Genomic DNA, 15,772 nt, shown 5'->3' with positions numbered 1-15,772 from the left:
ACTGAGGATAATAACTCTATAGCAGGGATATTGGGAGAATTAAATAAGGTAATATATAACATAACACAGTCTTAGGAAAGAGTAGTATTTTCACAAGTGACAGTATCCTGCCTTTCATCCTTTCTTCTGGAAGCTCAAATCTAGGAAAAAGCAAACATGTCGTGACTCCTAAGGCAGAATCCATTACTAAAAATGTTAGGTCAAGCCAGGCATGGTGGCTCATGCCTGTAATCTCAACACTTTGGGAGTCCAAGGCAGGAGGATCATTTGAGGCCAGGAGTTCAAGACCAGCCTGGGCAATATAGCAAGACCCTGTCTCCACAAAACATTTAAAAATTAGCCAAGCATGGTGGTGCACACCTGTAGTCCTAGCTACTTGCAAGGCTAAGGCAGAACAACAGCTTGAGTCCAGGTGTCTGGAGCTGCAATGAGCTATGAGCACAATACTGCACTCCAGCCTGGGTGACAGAGTGAGACCCTGTCTCTAAAAATAAATAAATAAATAATTTTAGCTCCAATGCTACAAATCAGCATTCTTCACCTATCCATTGGACCAGCTTCCCCATCCAATATTCTCCAGCTCCCTATCTCCTACAACTCAAGACATCAAAGACCTGTAGTTCCTGTGACAGTGGCATCCCTGGACCCACGTGTTCCTGTAACAGAAAGCAAGAAGGAGGAGGATGTGGACTACGGAAGATAGATAAGAAAATGTTCCCTATAAAACGTAAAACAAATGGATGTGTGCCCACAGCTTTGGTCTAAGTGATGCCTAGACATTCATGGGTTCCATATCCATGTGCTTTATATGACTTCACTGGAGCCCAGGGCTAAAGTCACATTCCACAAGCATTTACTTTGAGTCTGTTCCATCAATCTCTAATTCACAATAGATGCAAAGATAAAAATGGCAAAGTCTCTGCTCTTTTAGAGCTCACAATTTAATGAGGGAAATATAAACATATAAAAATCTGTAATATGGATAGACTCTGAAAAGTGCTATAATATTAGATCAAACAAGGTAGAGTATGAGCTAAGCTAAGCTACTATAACAAAGAGAACCAAGATAGAGAGGTTTAAAGATAGTTTATTTCACTATCACGGAATGTTTGATATGGACATGTGGGGCAGGGAGAAGTTGCCTAGAATAAGTAATATTATGAAGGTGGTAAAATTTGTCCTTGTGGTCTTAACACTTCTTTTTTATATTTTAAGGTATAACCCCTTCATAAACTTCTATTATAAGTGTTCGATATCCTGATATTTCTTTCTCCATGCCAGAACGTACTTTCAGAAAAAGCTGAAATATTCTTTATAGTAGGATGTAAATAACTGATAAGGCTTAATATGGTACCATTGCCAGGAACTTTAGTCTTTTCATAGATCACAACATATTTAAAGCCAATAGAATATATCACAGCATTTTGAACATCACTGAGCAGTACTCAGGCAGAGATCTGTGAGCTTGGAAATGAAGCACCTACTCTTATAACCTACCTGAAAAGATGTTTACTGTTGCCTGTCTTGGTGAAAGAGCAATAAGGGACTTTGAGTTTGGGAGAAAGAATTCAGAAGAATAGTTAAAACCTCCAGTCCCAAGAACAGACCTCCCCTCTACCCCCAACCACTTTTAAACACAGACACTAGGGACAAACTGACCATATACTTTGAAGATTACAGTAGATCTTGAACTAGTAAAGAGAATGTATCATATGAGGTTAATAGAATCAGAAATTTTGGCCAGTGAAGCTTTATCATGTCTGTCTTAAAACATTCATTTTGACAAAATGTTTCTTCTTGAACTTAGGTAATTTTTGCCGTCGTTTAAAATAAAAGTCTGACCATTCTTCTTTTGTAAGAGGCAGACTTGGAAATAGTGTTGATCATTACTTAAATTGCTGTCCCCTCAGGAGTTAGTTTGATTTCCAAACGAAAAAACTTAATATAATTCTTGTCATTCACTTAAAATTTACTGTCTATTTCTCATTGTGATTATCTTTAATAGTATGATATTTTTTATTTTATCTCTCACACCATAGTATTTCATTTACTTTTAAAATGGTCGTCTCATCAGGTTCTAAGATCAGGTTGCTTATTTGTCAGGCAAAAATACTCATGGATTCTAAATTATATTTTCTCCACAGCATGTTATTATGAAGTCACCAGTTTAGTATTTGACCTCAAATAACACTGAGGTCCATTATGTTAATATGCACTCTCACTGTAGTTTAAGTTCATTACAGAGTATTCTGAAAGATCCAAATTTATTTGTAACTCATGGTTGAGCTCCCATTTTAAATCCTCTAGCTGTTTAGAGTCACAGCAAAACTAGCAACTTGCCTTTCAACATTTGCAATAGCATAATGTGGCTTTCCACAAGCCACACTTGTTTTTAAAAGTATGTGCTAAAGTGGCTGACTCACCATTCTGAGATGCTCTGGCATTGTATTACCCACCCCCCACCACAAAAATTTTTTTTCTTTATCTCATACCTCAAATTACAGGTTATTTGTAGCAGACAGTTCATCTATGATACTAATTCCTGGCAACTCAATAAAAGCTTTTTAGTAACATGTTTTTCTTAATCGAATATTGTGTTGCTTTTATAACATCTACAAACTAATTGATAAATAATCTCATACTTTTAATCATTTTACTTTGGAACATACTCTATTTATTCTCCACACTAAAATATTGGGCAAAAAAAAACTTTTATAAGAAGTGCAGAAATAAAATTGCTAAAGTCTAATTATAAAACAAAAATATTTGGGGTTTGATTTTAAATGTTTTAATTAGAAAAGGAAAAGCAGTTTTAAGTGCAGCTTGCTACATAGCCATATTCATATCAACATATATTATTATGTTAACACAATAATAACTCTTTGCCCTTTTCATATGGAAAATAGATTGTGAAAAAGAGAATGACCTTTGTTCTACCAAATGTTAAACAATAAAAGCATATCGTTTTGTCTGACCATTTAAGACCCTTGATCACTTTTAAAACTCAACAATGCTTAGATACAGTTAAAAAGTCTTAATTCTTTGTAGTCTGTGCTACACATACAAAGATTACACAGATTTTTTTTCTGAAACTTTTAAATTACTTTCTAGTTTCACTAGAAACAACAGGTGTAACATTATATTTCCACCACAAGGTGTCAGTCCACGGTAATTTAATCTTCAAAGGGCTTTAAAATAATCCATGGAAAGTCAGTGACTACAGAAAATACTCTTTGTTTTTTTTGTTTTTTTTTTGAGACGGAGTCTCCCTCTGTTGCCCAGGCTGGAGTGCAGTGGCGCGATCTTGGCTCACTGCAAGCTCCGCCTCCCGGGTTCACGCCATTGTCCTGCCTCAGCCTCCCAAGTAGCTGGGACTACAGGCGCCAGCCACGACGCCCGGCTAATTTTTTGTATTTTTAGTAGAGACGGGGTTTCACCGTGTTAGGATGGTCTTGATCCCCTGACCTCGTGATCCACCCGCCTCGGCCTCCCAAAGTGCTGGGATTACAAGCGTGAACCACCGCGCCCGGCCGAAAATACTTACATTAAAACATGAACAGTCTTCGGTGCCCTAGCAGTGAATAAAAAACAATCATGGAAAATGTGGTTGAGCGTTTATTTTCCTTTGCGTTTTCTACTCAGCTTAGTCCTGAGAATGTTGTATACCAAATCCCCAGAATTTTGCAATTCATGTCTCAGACACTATCTTGAGGCTGGTTCCAACGGAGAGAAGTAAATCCCCTGCTCAAGTTGTCTTTTTCTAAAACTTTGGAATATTAACAGTTTACTTTAGGTTTGGAATACTTCATTGAGCTAGGATATGGGAAGCTGCACTTAAAAGCTGAGGCAAGGAAGGGAGGGACGGAGTAAACATGGGGTTTAAGTTTTTTTTTTTTCGGCTGGGGAGCAGGGTTTGTGCGATTAAAGGTACACAGTTTGAACAATTCAGGGAGCAAGTCACTCTCAGAAATTCAGCTTCGGATTCCTCAAACTGTCAGTCACAGCCACTTCAGGACGGGCTGTTAGGTTTTAAATACGCTGGCTGGGCGCGGTGGCTCACACCTGTAATCTCAGCACTTTGGGAGGCCGAGGCGGGTGGATCACGAGGTCAGGAGTTCAGGACCAGCCTGGCCAAGATGGTGAAACCTCGTCTCTACTAAAAATACAAAAATTAGCCGGGCACAGTGGTAGGCGCCTGTAATCCCAGCTACTCGGGGGGCTGAGGCAGGAGAATTGCTTGAACCCGGGGTTGGAGGTTGCAGTAAGCCAAGATCGCGCCACTGTACTCCAGCCTGGGCGACAGAGCGCGACTCCGTCTCAAAATAAATAAAATAAAATAAAATAAAAATAAATAAGCTAACGTGTGGGAGGGTTTGTAATCTCTAAACGGTCTATCTCAAAGTGTGATCTGGGAATGCTTCCATATCTCATGGGAACTTGTTAGAAATGAGAAACTCAGACCCCATCCCAGACATACTGAACCGGAAACTGTGGGTGGACAGCCCAACAATCGGTGTTTTAATAAGCCCCGGGGTAATCTTATACACGCTAAAGTTTGAGAACCACTGCTCTAGAGAAATGCACAAACGTTCCTTAGTGGACATTAAACAAAAGGCGAGGGGTTGGAAGGCGCGGAACGGACCTCAAGGGCAGGGCAGAGGGCATTTGAGAGGAAACTGGGAGAGGCCGGAGTGCGACAGGGAGAGTCTTAGCCTCTGAGGACGGTCCCGAACCCTGCGGACGCAGGGCGCCAACAGGTGGCGCTGGACGCGCAACCGACAAGGAGGCGGGGCCTGCAGCAGGCGTGGAGGCTCCGCGCTCTGGAGGCTCAGGCGCCGCGTGGGGCCGGCACCTCCGGGTAGCAGCGGCAGCCGAGACTCACGGTCAAGCTACGGCGAGGAGTGGGTGAGTCCCTTGAATCGTTCTCACTGGCTGCTTGCTCCTCGAGTCCGCCCGCGTGTCCCTGCAAGGCTGGGCGCCGGCTCCCAGTCTTGGGAAGGGTGTAGTGGGTCGCACGCCTTCTCGTGACCTGGACGGCGGCCCTCCTGGGCGAGCGCTGCTCAATTCTACCCTTATGCACGGCTCTGGGGCGCGCTGCCTTCCAGCCCAGCTGGGTTGTGGCCGGGCCGGGGATTGGGGGGAGCCAGGGACTCACATGAAGCCTTTTCGCTAGGGGCTTAAGGTTGTGATAGATTGTTTGTGCTCAGGTTGCATTTTGATGGCAAGTTTTTTAACGTGGCAAAGTCGCCAGAGTTTGCTGTGCATTGACGAATGACTGGTGCACAGTACTTAAAATCGTGCTACTTCTCGTCTTCGGGTTTCCTGGTAACAGAGGTTTTCATTTTTAGTCCTTAGAACACTGGCCCTACTCTTTCAGGATCTGGGTGGGGTTCAGGTTCCCTCCAAAATAGTCAATCAAGGCTTTAAATATGTAATTCTGGTCAAATCCACTGGAAGGAGTTTGTAGACATAAATTTTTTGTACACTTCCAAATTTCTTACTTTGTTACTTTTGTAAACTACATTTCCCTCCACATCCTGACGTGTAATAAAAGGTTATTCATTTAACATGAATGTTAAGCACGGAGGGAAAGCAATGCTTAAAAAGAAAAACAGCACAGTGAAAAAAAACCAAAAAACTCGACTTCACTTAGTTAAATGTAAAACAAGTGTGCACTTGAAAGTATAAAAGGTTGGAAATGCAATGCAACCCACAGTGTATTCCGGGCATTGGGTTTCTTCATATTCTCAACTGTGGGACATAAATATGAGTCAGTTGGGCTGTGCCAACATTTAGGAACACCAGGGCAGCCATCCTGGTACAGCAAAACAGCAGTCGCATTAGAAATATGCTTCACTTTTTTAAAAGGGGGTGAAAGAGAACTTTGGGTCGAATTCTGGAGTTCCTAACATTTTAACACTAGGTTGTTTTCTGTTATTTTTCTTTTTATGAAAAGATTTTACTGTAGAACTGAAATTACATTTTGGTTAATGTCTGATGGAAACCAACAAATTTATTTGACTCATAGTTTATTTTCCTGGCTTATGGGCATAGAGTTGACTGTGGGCCACACAGTCAACAAGCTTCCTCACTGTCATGGGCTTTTCCTTGGCTTTGCTCTTGAGTGTGGTCTCCTTACCATGCAGACAAATGGCTGGGTAACTCTCCAGGGCCACCCTGGTTTTCCACCCAGACTCCGTTTGTAGTGGCCATCAGTCAGCAAACACTGCCAACCTGCTAGCTACCCCAGGACTGGGTCTAGAAGACAGCGCTGAGCCTTTTCCTCTACTCCCCTTCCCATGCCACTATCTGCCTATAAAACTTTATCCTCCTCTAGGATACATCGCTCTACCATGCAGTTGAAATGCCTGCCTTCTCTCCTAGACCTCAAGGTTTTTCGGAGCAGAGGCTTTATCTCATTTAACTTTGCATTCCTCCTGCCTTACACTGTTGTTCACAATATAGTTAATGAATTCATATTGAATAAATGTAGGTGGATTTGTTAGCATCCTTACCATCCTGCAACTCTCAAAGTTAAAAGATCTTCTAAACATAGTGAATTATTTCTTACATTTGATTATAGTAGGTGACACTTCCATTCCTAGCACCTCCCTCCCCCACCCCACAAACTATTATGTTGGTGATATGGTTTGGAGCTGTGTCTCCCCCTCGGATCTCATGTTGAAATGTAACCCCCAGTGCGGGAGCTGGGGTCTGGTGGGAGGTGATTGGACCATGGGAGCAGTTTCTCATGGTTTAACACCATCCCCCCTTGGTGCTGTTGTCACGTTAGTGCAGGGGTCCCCAACCCCCTGGCCGCAGACTGGTATCAGTCAGTGGCCTGTTAGGAACTGGGCTGCACAGCAGTGGGGGAGCGGCAGGCCAGCGAGCATTACTGCCTGAGCTCCACCTCCTGTCAGATGAATGGTGGCATTAGATTCTCATAAGTGCACGAACCCTATTGCAAACTGCACATGCAAGGGATCTAGGTTGTGTGCTCCTTATGAGAATCTAACTATTGCCTGATGATCTGAGGTGGAACAGTTTCACCTCGAAACCCTATCCCCCTTCCCCTACTTGGAAAAATTGTCTTCCACGAAACCAGTCCCTGGCGCCAAAAAGGTTGGGGACCACTGCGATAATGTAAGACGCCTGCTCCCACTTCACCTTCCGCCATGACTATAAGCCCTCTGAGGCCTCCCCAGAAGCAGATGTTGCCATGCTTCCTTTACAGCCTGTGGAACCATGAGCCAATTAAATCTCCTTTCTTTATAATAATTACCCAGTCTCAGGTATTTCTTTATAGCAGTGCGAGAACAGCCTAATACAGTTGGTTAAGTCACCAAATGACTTGGAATAATGCTTCTTAAGGAGACAGAGTGTCATTTCCTCCAGAGCAGGCATGAGTGTCATTTCTATTTTTCCTCTTTAATGTTGGTCACAGAGTTGGGTTCATAAATACTTGATGATTGGCATATGCTTTACTCAGAATTCTTTTACATGCCAGTGGTGAACACCCGAATCACACTGACTTAAACCAAAAAAAAAAGGAAATGTGCTGACTGTCTAACTGAAAAATTCAGGATCTAGTCTCAGGGACTCTAAATACTGAAATATGCCACCAGGACTCTTCTGTGTCTTTATCTGCTTCTTGTTCTGCTTCCATGTTGGCTTTCTTCTTTTCTAATGAAAACATCTTCCTTCTTAGAGCATGGAGAAAAAAGCATGGCAGGCTTATACTGTCCTATCTTAACAAAATGTTAAATATATCTCATCTCTCTCTTCCACTTCCATATATAAATATCAGAGAATGACCATGGTTTAAGTAGGGTTCTGTGCCATCGCTAAGCCAATCAATGGGAGAACAGGAAACTGATTGCCCAGGCCTGAGTCATATACCCACTTCTGTGACCAGGGAATGAGCGTTACTATTTTGCGCAACCTCCCAAAATCACATTGGAGGGAGGAAGGGCATTTCTCCAAATGGAGGAAATGTTTAAATCAGAAAAGAATGTGGGCAAACTAAAACAACAAATATCTTCATCATGAATGTTCCGTAATTTTGAAATAGATAATATCTGGAAAATATTCCAAGAGTACCTCAACAAAGTAAATGTTGGCATATGTAAAAGCAACTCGTTATTCTTTGTTATGGTTAAACCTTTAAAACTTGGAGAATGTTTTAAGAACAGTCATGTCTCTTCATGACAGGATACATTCTGAGAAATTCATTGTAAAGCGGGATTTCATTGTTGAGGAAACATCATAGAATGTACTTACATAAACTTAGATGGTGCAGCCTCCTACATACTTAGGCTAGATGGTATAGTCTATTGCTCCTAGGCTACTCATCTGTATAGTATGTTACTGTGCTGAATACTGTGGGCAGTTGAAACTCAATAGTAAGTACTTGTGTATCTAAACATAGAAAAGGTATAGTAAACATACATATATTGTATAAAAGATAAAAAATTGTATATTTGTACAGGACGCTTACTATGAATGGAACTTGCAGAACTGAAAGTTGCTCTGGGTGAGTCAGTGAGTAGTGAGTGACTGTAAAGGCCTGGGACATTACTGTACACTACTATAGACTTTATAAACACTGTACACTAAGGCTACCCTACATTTATTGAAAAATTTTTTTCTTTAATAATAAATTAGCTTACTGTAACTTTTTTACTTTATTAACTTATTATTTTTACTCTTTTGTAATAACACTTAGCTTAAAACATAGTCACATTGTACAGCCATACAAAATATTTTCTTTGTTTATTTACTTACTCCTTAAGCTTCTTTTCTATTTCTAATTTTTTTTTCTTTTTAGACTTTTTTGTTGAAACTAAGACACAAACACACACATTAGCCTGGGCCTACCTAGGGTCAGGATCATCAGTATCACTGTCTTCCACCTCTATATCTTGTCCCACTGGAAGGTCTTCAAGGGCAGTAACAGGCATGGAGCTGCCATCTTCTATGATAACAATGCCTTCTTCTGGAAGACCTCCTGAAGGACCTGCCTAGGGCTGTTTACAGTTAGCTCTTTTTTTGTAAGTAGACGGAGTACACTTCACAATAATAATAAAAAGTATAGTATTGTAAATACTAGGCAATAGGAATTTTTTTGCTCCATTATAATCTTATGGGACCACTGTTACATATGCAGTCAGTCATTGACCAAAATGTTATGTGACACATCACTGTATTTTAAACTATTCCTGGAAACAGCTTTCCACCTAAAAAAGTACTACGTGGTCTAAAATTCAGAAACACTTGGGATATTTTCTGTCAATCAAATTGTTGTATAATCTGTTTTTCTCATTGAATTTCATAAAGTGTAAATTGAAGATGTGTTCCTCTGGAAATAAATTCAGAACTAATAAAAACAATGAATAGTACTGTGACATATGTTTTCTTTCCCTAAAAAATGTTACACCAATCCTGGATGAGGATCTGTGAGTTTGCTAAGGAAAAGATTCTTTTATCAAGTGAGAAATTTGAAAAGTTGTTTTCCACAGGGTTGACCAGAAGACTGGGCACATCATTAATTCGGCACAACTCACCATTCCCATTGGAAACATACTAGCAATTCACATCTTCCAAACAAGGACCAACCTCTTACTCCAAAAGAAAAATGGTACTCTGAAAATACTGTTTCAGACTCCAGTGTCAACCCCAAAATTCTGTTAAACATAAATCTTATATCAGCTACCTCCAGCCTCCACTGATGACATTATTACTCTCAATATAATGCATTCCTAATTATATTTGCCATTGAAAGGATTTGGCTTTCCTCCAGATGGAAAGCTGAAATTAAATCTTCCTAAAGTAAAAGGCAACTTCTGACCCTTTGTAATCCATACAGGCACCTGGGTTATTCACTGAACAAATAAGTGGATAAAGAAGAGCAGTTACTGTTGATAAGAGGGCATTGGTTTGAAACTTACAGATTATAATATGAAGTTAAATGTATAAATCAGTCACTATTTCAATTTTTATTGTACTTTATCTCCATTCTAGTCTTTAAGCAAGTCAATTTTTTATATTGTTACATCAAACATTCACATCATAAGTAGAATAGACATGAAAATAATTATTTTTATTTTTACAGGTGGCTGAAGCCATACTATTTTATAGAATTAATGGAAAGCAGAAAAGATATCACAAACCAAGAAGAACTTTGGAAAATGAAGCCTAGGAGAAATTTAGAAGAAGATGATTATTTGGTAAAATATTAATAATAACAATAATAAATAATAATTTACATCTTTAAACATAATTCAGATGCCATTCTGTATCTCCTAGTGTTATGAAAGTGATTTTTCACCCTAGTCTGCTGATGTCTGGACTTGGATTACTGTCACTGATACTGTGAAGGACAGAGTAGCATATGTGAGAGAAATAGTACCTTCACTGATTGTCAGGGACTTAGCTGAATAACCTTGAATAAGTTACTGAAAATCTGGGGTCTTAGTTTGTTTATACCATGAAAGCCTTGGACCAGATCATCCCCAAGGCCCTTCCAATTCTTTCTAACAGTCTATAGTTCTAAGTTAAAAAAAAAAAATCATCAATGCCCATATAACAGTAATTTTGTAAGCAAGCATTTTTGTCATAGACACAATGGCAGCTTACCAAGAGATCATCTAGTAAATTGATGATTCACTGTATAACCAAATAAATCTACTTTTGGATAAGAATCACTTGTTCCACTTTTGGTCAAACACAGGATTAAGTGTTTCTTACTACATTTTTTGACTGAAAAAGTGGCAGAAATTTTGGTTCCAAACTTCCAAATTATCTCAATGGAAGTTTTAGCAGAAATTATTTATTTAATCTTAATAATTTTAATAGGGAAAAGTAATTAATAAATTACAAGCATATACTTTATGAGTAACAATGTGCATAAAATGAAATAATTTCATTTTTCAAGTTAACTGTCTTACCTGTCTGAAGCATGTATTTCTTTTGTCCTAAAGACAAAAGTCTTTCAGTGCCACATAGACTATGCTATCTTCAACTAACCAGTACTCAAAAGCAAGATTCTGAATGCCCTTATTCAATGAGAAGCACAATGATTGAGCAATAAGTAATTAGTTCAAGAGATATCCCATTGTTTTGTTCAATTTTAAGATGTTAATTTTCTTTCCTTTGTAGCATAAGGACACGGGAGAGACCAGCATGCTAAAAAGACCTGTGCTTTTGCATTTGCACCAGACAGCCCATGCTGATGAATTTGACTGTCCTTCAGAACTTCAGCAAACACGGGAACTCTTTCCACAGTGGCACTTGCCAATTAAAATAGCTGCTATTATAGCATCTCTGACTTTTCTTTACACTCTTCTGAGGGAAGTAATTCACCCTTTAGCAACTTCCCATCAACAATATTTTTATAAAATTCCAATCCTGGTCATCAACAAAGTCTTGCCAATGGTTTCCATCACTCTCTTGGCATTGGTTTACCTGCCAGGTGTGATAGCAGCAATTGTCCAGCTTCATAATGGAACCAAGTATAAGAAGTTTCCACATTGGTTAGATAAGTGGATGTTAACAAGAAAGCAGTTTGGGCTTCTCAGTTTCTTTTTTGCTGTACTGCATGCAATTTATAGTCTGTCTTACCCAATGAGGCGATCCTACAGATACAAGTTGCTAAACTGGGCATATCAACAGGTAAGATGACAATGTTGACACTGTTACTAATAAAAAGTCTAAGTCACCTAACAAATTAATCATTTCTCATTGTAATATCAATACCCCAACCCTGTTGAAACTCTGTGTTGAAAAAGTCATCTATTTTAAAATTTTTATTATAATTACACTAGGGCTTGGTTGTCAGTCGGTTTTATATTGAGAAATGTTTTTTAAGCTGAAAATAAGGTACAACTTTAGCAACATAAGAAACATTTTGTTCATGGACAAGGCCATATTTCAAACTTCTACCACCCTCACAAGATTACTTTTTAATATTGTTGTTCTTCTCCTTGTTTACCACATATGCATGCACATTACAGTTCTATCCAAGTAAACCATCAAATAATTATTAGAAAATTAATAGATTATGGAAATGTTGCATTCAAGAAAAAAAGTGATAGCTCCTATGTCATTTGTCTTAGAGGAATGCAAAAAAAAAAAAAAAAGAAAGAAAGAAAAAGTCATAAATTTGTGGAGACCTGTTATCAGGGCTTCATAGTAGACACAGGGAAGAGTGTAGAAGGAGATTCACATTCAGGAAATAACTGTTGTTTGCATTTCTTCTTTCTTTATTTACCTTCTGGTAGGTCCAACAAAATAAAGAAGATGCCTGGATTGAGCATGATGTTTGGAGAATGGAGATTTATGTGTCTCTGGGAATTGTGGGACTTGCAATACTGGCTCTGTTGGCTGTGACATCTATTCCATCTGTGAGTGACTCTTTGACATGGAGAGAATTTCACTATATTCAGGTAAATAATATATAAAATAACCCTAAGAGGTAAATCTTCTTTTTGTGTTTATGATATAGAATATGTTGACTTTACCCCATAAAAAATAACAAATGTTTTTGTACTTGTTCCAATTAGTAATGTGCTCTCCTGTTGTTTTCTGTATTGCTTCTAATTAGGACAGGTGTTTCCTAGACATAAATAAAAGGCATTAAAATATTCTTTTTTTTTTTTTTTTTGAGATGTAGTCTCGCTCTGTTGCCCATGCTGGAGTACGGTGGCACGATCTCGGCTCACTGCAACCTGCGCCTCCTGGGTTCAGGCGATTCTCCTGCCTCAGCCTCCTGAGTAGCTGGGATTACAGGCACCCATCACCATGTCCAGCTAATTTTTGTATTTTTAGTAGACACAGGGTTTCCCCATGTTGGCCAGGCTGGTCTCGATCTCCTGACCTCAAATGATCCGCCCACCTCGGCCTCCCAAAGTGCTGGGATGACAATCGTGAGCCACCACGCTCAGCCTGCTCTTTCTAATATTTGAAACTTGTTAGACAATTTGCTACCCATCTAATGTGATATTTTAGGAGTCCAATATGCATGGTTTATTAGTTCTTAAAAAATAAAAATATTCTTTTACCTGTCACCTGAATTTAGTAATGCCTTTTATGTTACACAACTTAGCACTTTCCAGAAACAAAAACTCACTCCTTGAAATAATAGAGTTTTTATCTACCAAAGATATTCTAGTGTCTCATTTCAAAGGCTGCTTTTTCCAGCTTACATTTTACATACTTACTTATTTGAAGTTTCTAAATACTCTTGTAATTTTAAAACTATCTCAGATTTACTGAGGTTTATCTTCTGGTGGTAGATTATCCATAAGAAGAGTGATGTGCCAGAATCACTCTGGGATCCTTGTCTGACAAGATTCAAAGGACTAAATTTAATTCAGTCATAAACACTGCCAATTACCTTTTATGGGTAGACATCTTTGGAAATTTCCACAAGGTCAGACATTCCCAACTATCCCTTCTACATGTCCACACGTATACTCCAACACTTTATTAGGCATCTGATTAGGCTGGAAAGTATGCCTCCATTTGAATTAGTCCAGTGTGGCTTAGAGTTGGTACCACATTCTCACAGAATTTCCTAATTTTGTAGGTTCAGCCTGATAGCCATTGGAGTTCTTTGGTCCTCATTAAATAGCTTTCTTCACACATTGCTCTGCCTGTTACACATATGATGAACACTGCTTTTTAGACTTCATTAGGAATTTAGGACTGCATCTTGACAACTGAGCCTATTCTACTATATGCACAATACCTAGCCCATAATAGGTATACAATACACATTTGGTAAAATTAATTTTCAACCAATGACATGTATTTTTCAACTAGTAACCTAGAAATGTTTCATTTAAAATCTGAGAACTGGTTACACTACAAGTTACCTTGGAGATTCATATCTGAAAACGCAAACTTAGCTATTTGATTGTATTCACTGGGACTTAAGAATGCGCCTGAATAATTGTGAGTTAGATTTGTTCTGGCAGGCTAATGACCATTTCCAGTAAAGTGAATAGAGGTCAGAAGTCATATAAAAGAGGTGTTGTCAGAACACTGTTAAGATTACATAGGTGAACAACTATTTTTAAGCAACTTTATTTGTGTAGTGACAAAGCATCCCAATGCAGGCTGAAATGTTTCATCACATCTCTGGATCTCTCTATTTTGTGCAGACATTGAAAAAATTGTTCATATTATTTCCATGTTATCAGAATATTTGATTTTTTAAAAACATAGGCCAAGTTCATTCACTTCATTATTCATTTATCAAAATCAGAGTGAATCACATTAGTTGCCTTCACAATTGATAAAGATCACTGAAGTCAAATTGATTTTTGCTATAATCTTCAGTCAATCTACCTATATTTAATTGAGCATTAAAATGTGCAAATCATTGTGTTGATTCTGCAGGGATCCTGTTATAAGTAAGACTCAGTCCCTTATTTTAGGTATCTTGTGATAAGCAGAATTAAGACAAACACACAAGAGACAAAGCACAAAAAATAAATATGATAAGGGGATGAACAAAATGGTGGAGAAAGAGTAGACAAAGTTTTTGATCACCTGCCTTCAAAGAAAGGCTGTGAATTTTGTTCACTTAGATAGCTTGGAGATAAGAAATTACCCAAAAGTAAGGTGAGGAGGACAGGCAAAAAGAGTAGAAAGATGTGAATGGACATTGTTGAGAAATGTGATAGGAAAACAATCATAGATAAAGGATTTCCAAGCAACAGAGTATATCCAGATGAGATAGGATGGGATAAACTCTTATTGAACCAATCTTCACCAATTTTGTTTTTCTTTTGCAGAGCAAGCTAGGAATTGTTTCCCTTCTACTGGGCACAATACACGCATTGATTTTTGCCTGGAATAAGTGGATAGATATAAAACAATTTGTATGGTATACACCTCCAACTTTTATGATAGCTGTTTTCCTTCCAATTGTTGTCCTGATATTTAAAAGCATACTATTCCTGCCATGCTTGAGGAAGAAGATACTGAAGATTAGACATGGTTGGGAAGACGTCACCAAAATTAACAAAACTGAGATATCTTCCCAGTTGTAGAATTACTGTTTACACACATTTTTGTTCAATATTGATATATTTTATCACCAACATTTCAAGTTTGTATTTGTTAATAAAATGATTATTCAAGGATCTTGATGTTTCTCTTTGTATATGTGTGATGAGTTTGAAATATTTGTATTTCCTTGCAGATTTTATTCAAAGCAAAAAAAAACTTTTTAATACGAATCTCTAGCACTTTCTCTATGATAAAAGTAAGCGTGACAAAAAAATCACATCTGATTTGTCAGATTATGTAGCATTATAAATAATCAAGGGCTTTGAAATACCAGTTGTTGCTACCCATTATACAGGTATCATTAGCTATGAAAAGATAATTTTATCTGAATCTACAACAAAAGCGTAATAAGCATTTATTTACGATTGTTAAAGAACTTTCATTTGTCTGTACCCAGGTTTTACTCATGGAACACCTATCTCCAAAAACACTCAGACTATCTCTATACAAGTAAAGCAGCACAGTAATATCAGATACATAGCCAGGCAAAATTAAACTCAGGCTATCCAGGAGAAAAAAGTAAATTCAATAATTTCCACCTGAGTTGTGTATAGTTCAGTTTAACTTACTTTAATGCATTGGTAAAAGTATAACATAAAACATTTCCTGAAAGAACAAACTGTATATTAGCTGTCAGGACTTGCTAACTCAACTGTTTGCTTCAGAGGTTTTTCATAATTAGCAAAAGTAATCATAA

The 15,772-nt window shown here is 38.3% G+C and overlaps 1 protein-coding gene and 1 long non-coding RNA gene across 6 annotated transcripts in view; one reads left to right on the top strand and one right to left on the bottom strand.

Moving 5' to 3' along the window:
* Positions 1–15,772, bottom strand: part of LOC134761777 (uncharacterized) — a 412,845-nt gene that overhangs the window by 342,736 nt on the left and 54,337 nt on the right. The window lies entirely within an intron of this gene.
* On the top strand, positions 4,673–15,149 carry STEAP1 (STEAP family member 1). 5 transcript variants are annotated; one of them, XM_002818265.6, is made up of 5 exons: positions 4,673–4,905; positions 10,112–10,226; positions 11,158–11,670; positions 12,279–12,443; positions 14,799–15,149. In XM_002818265.6, exons 2-5 carry the CDS (start codon positions 10,143–10,145, stop codon positions 15,054–15,056), a joined length of 1,020 nt encoding a protein of 339 aa, XP_002818311.2. In that variant the 5' UTR covers positions 4,673–4,905; positions 10,112–10,142; the 3' UTR covers positions 15,057–15,149. The 5 variants fall into 5 exon arrangements, with proteins under 5 accessions (XP_002818311.2, XP_063582159.1, XP_009241316.2 ...); XM_063726089.1 differs by having other exon boundaries at positions 4,709–4,905; positions 12,665–15,149; XM_009243041.4 differs by lacking the exon at positions 4,673–4,905 and adding an exon at positions 4,952–5,049.

The sequence above is a fragment of the Pongo abelii genome, chromosome 6 (genome assembly GCF_028885655.2).
Source record: "Pongo abelii isolate AG06213 chromosome 6, NHGRI_mPonAbe1-v2.0_pri, whole genome shotgun sequence".
Classification (NCBI taxonomy): Eukaryota; Metazoa; Chordata; class Mammalia; order Primates; family Hominidae; genus Pongo; species Pongo abelii.
This window is presented reverse-complemented; position numbering and strand designations above follow the sequence as displayed.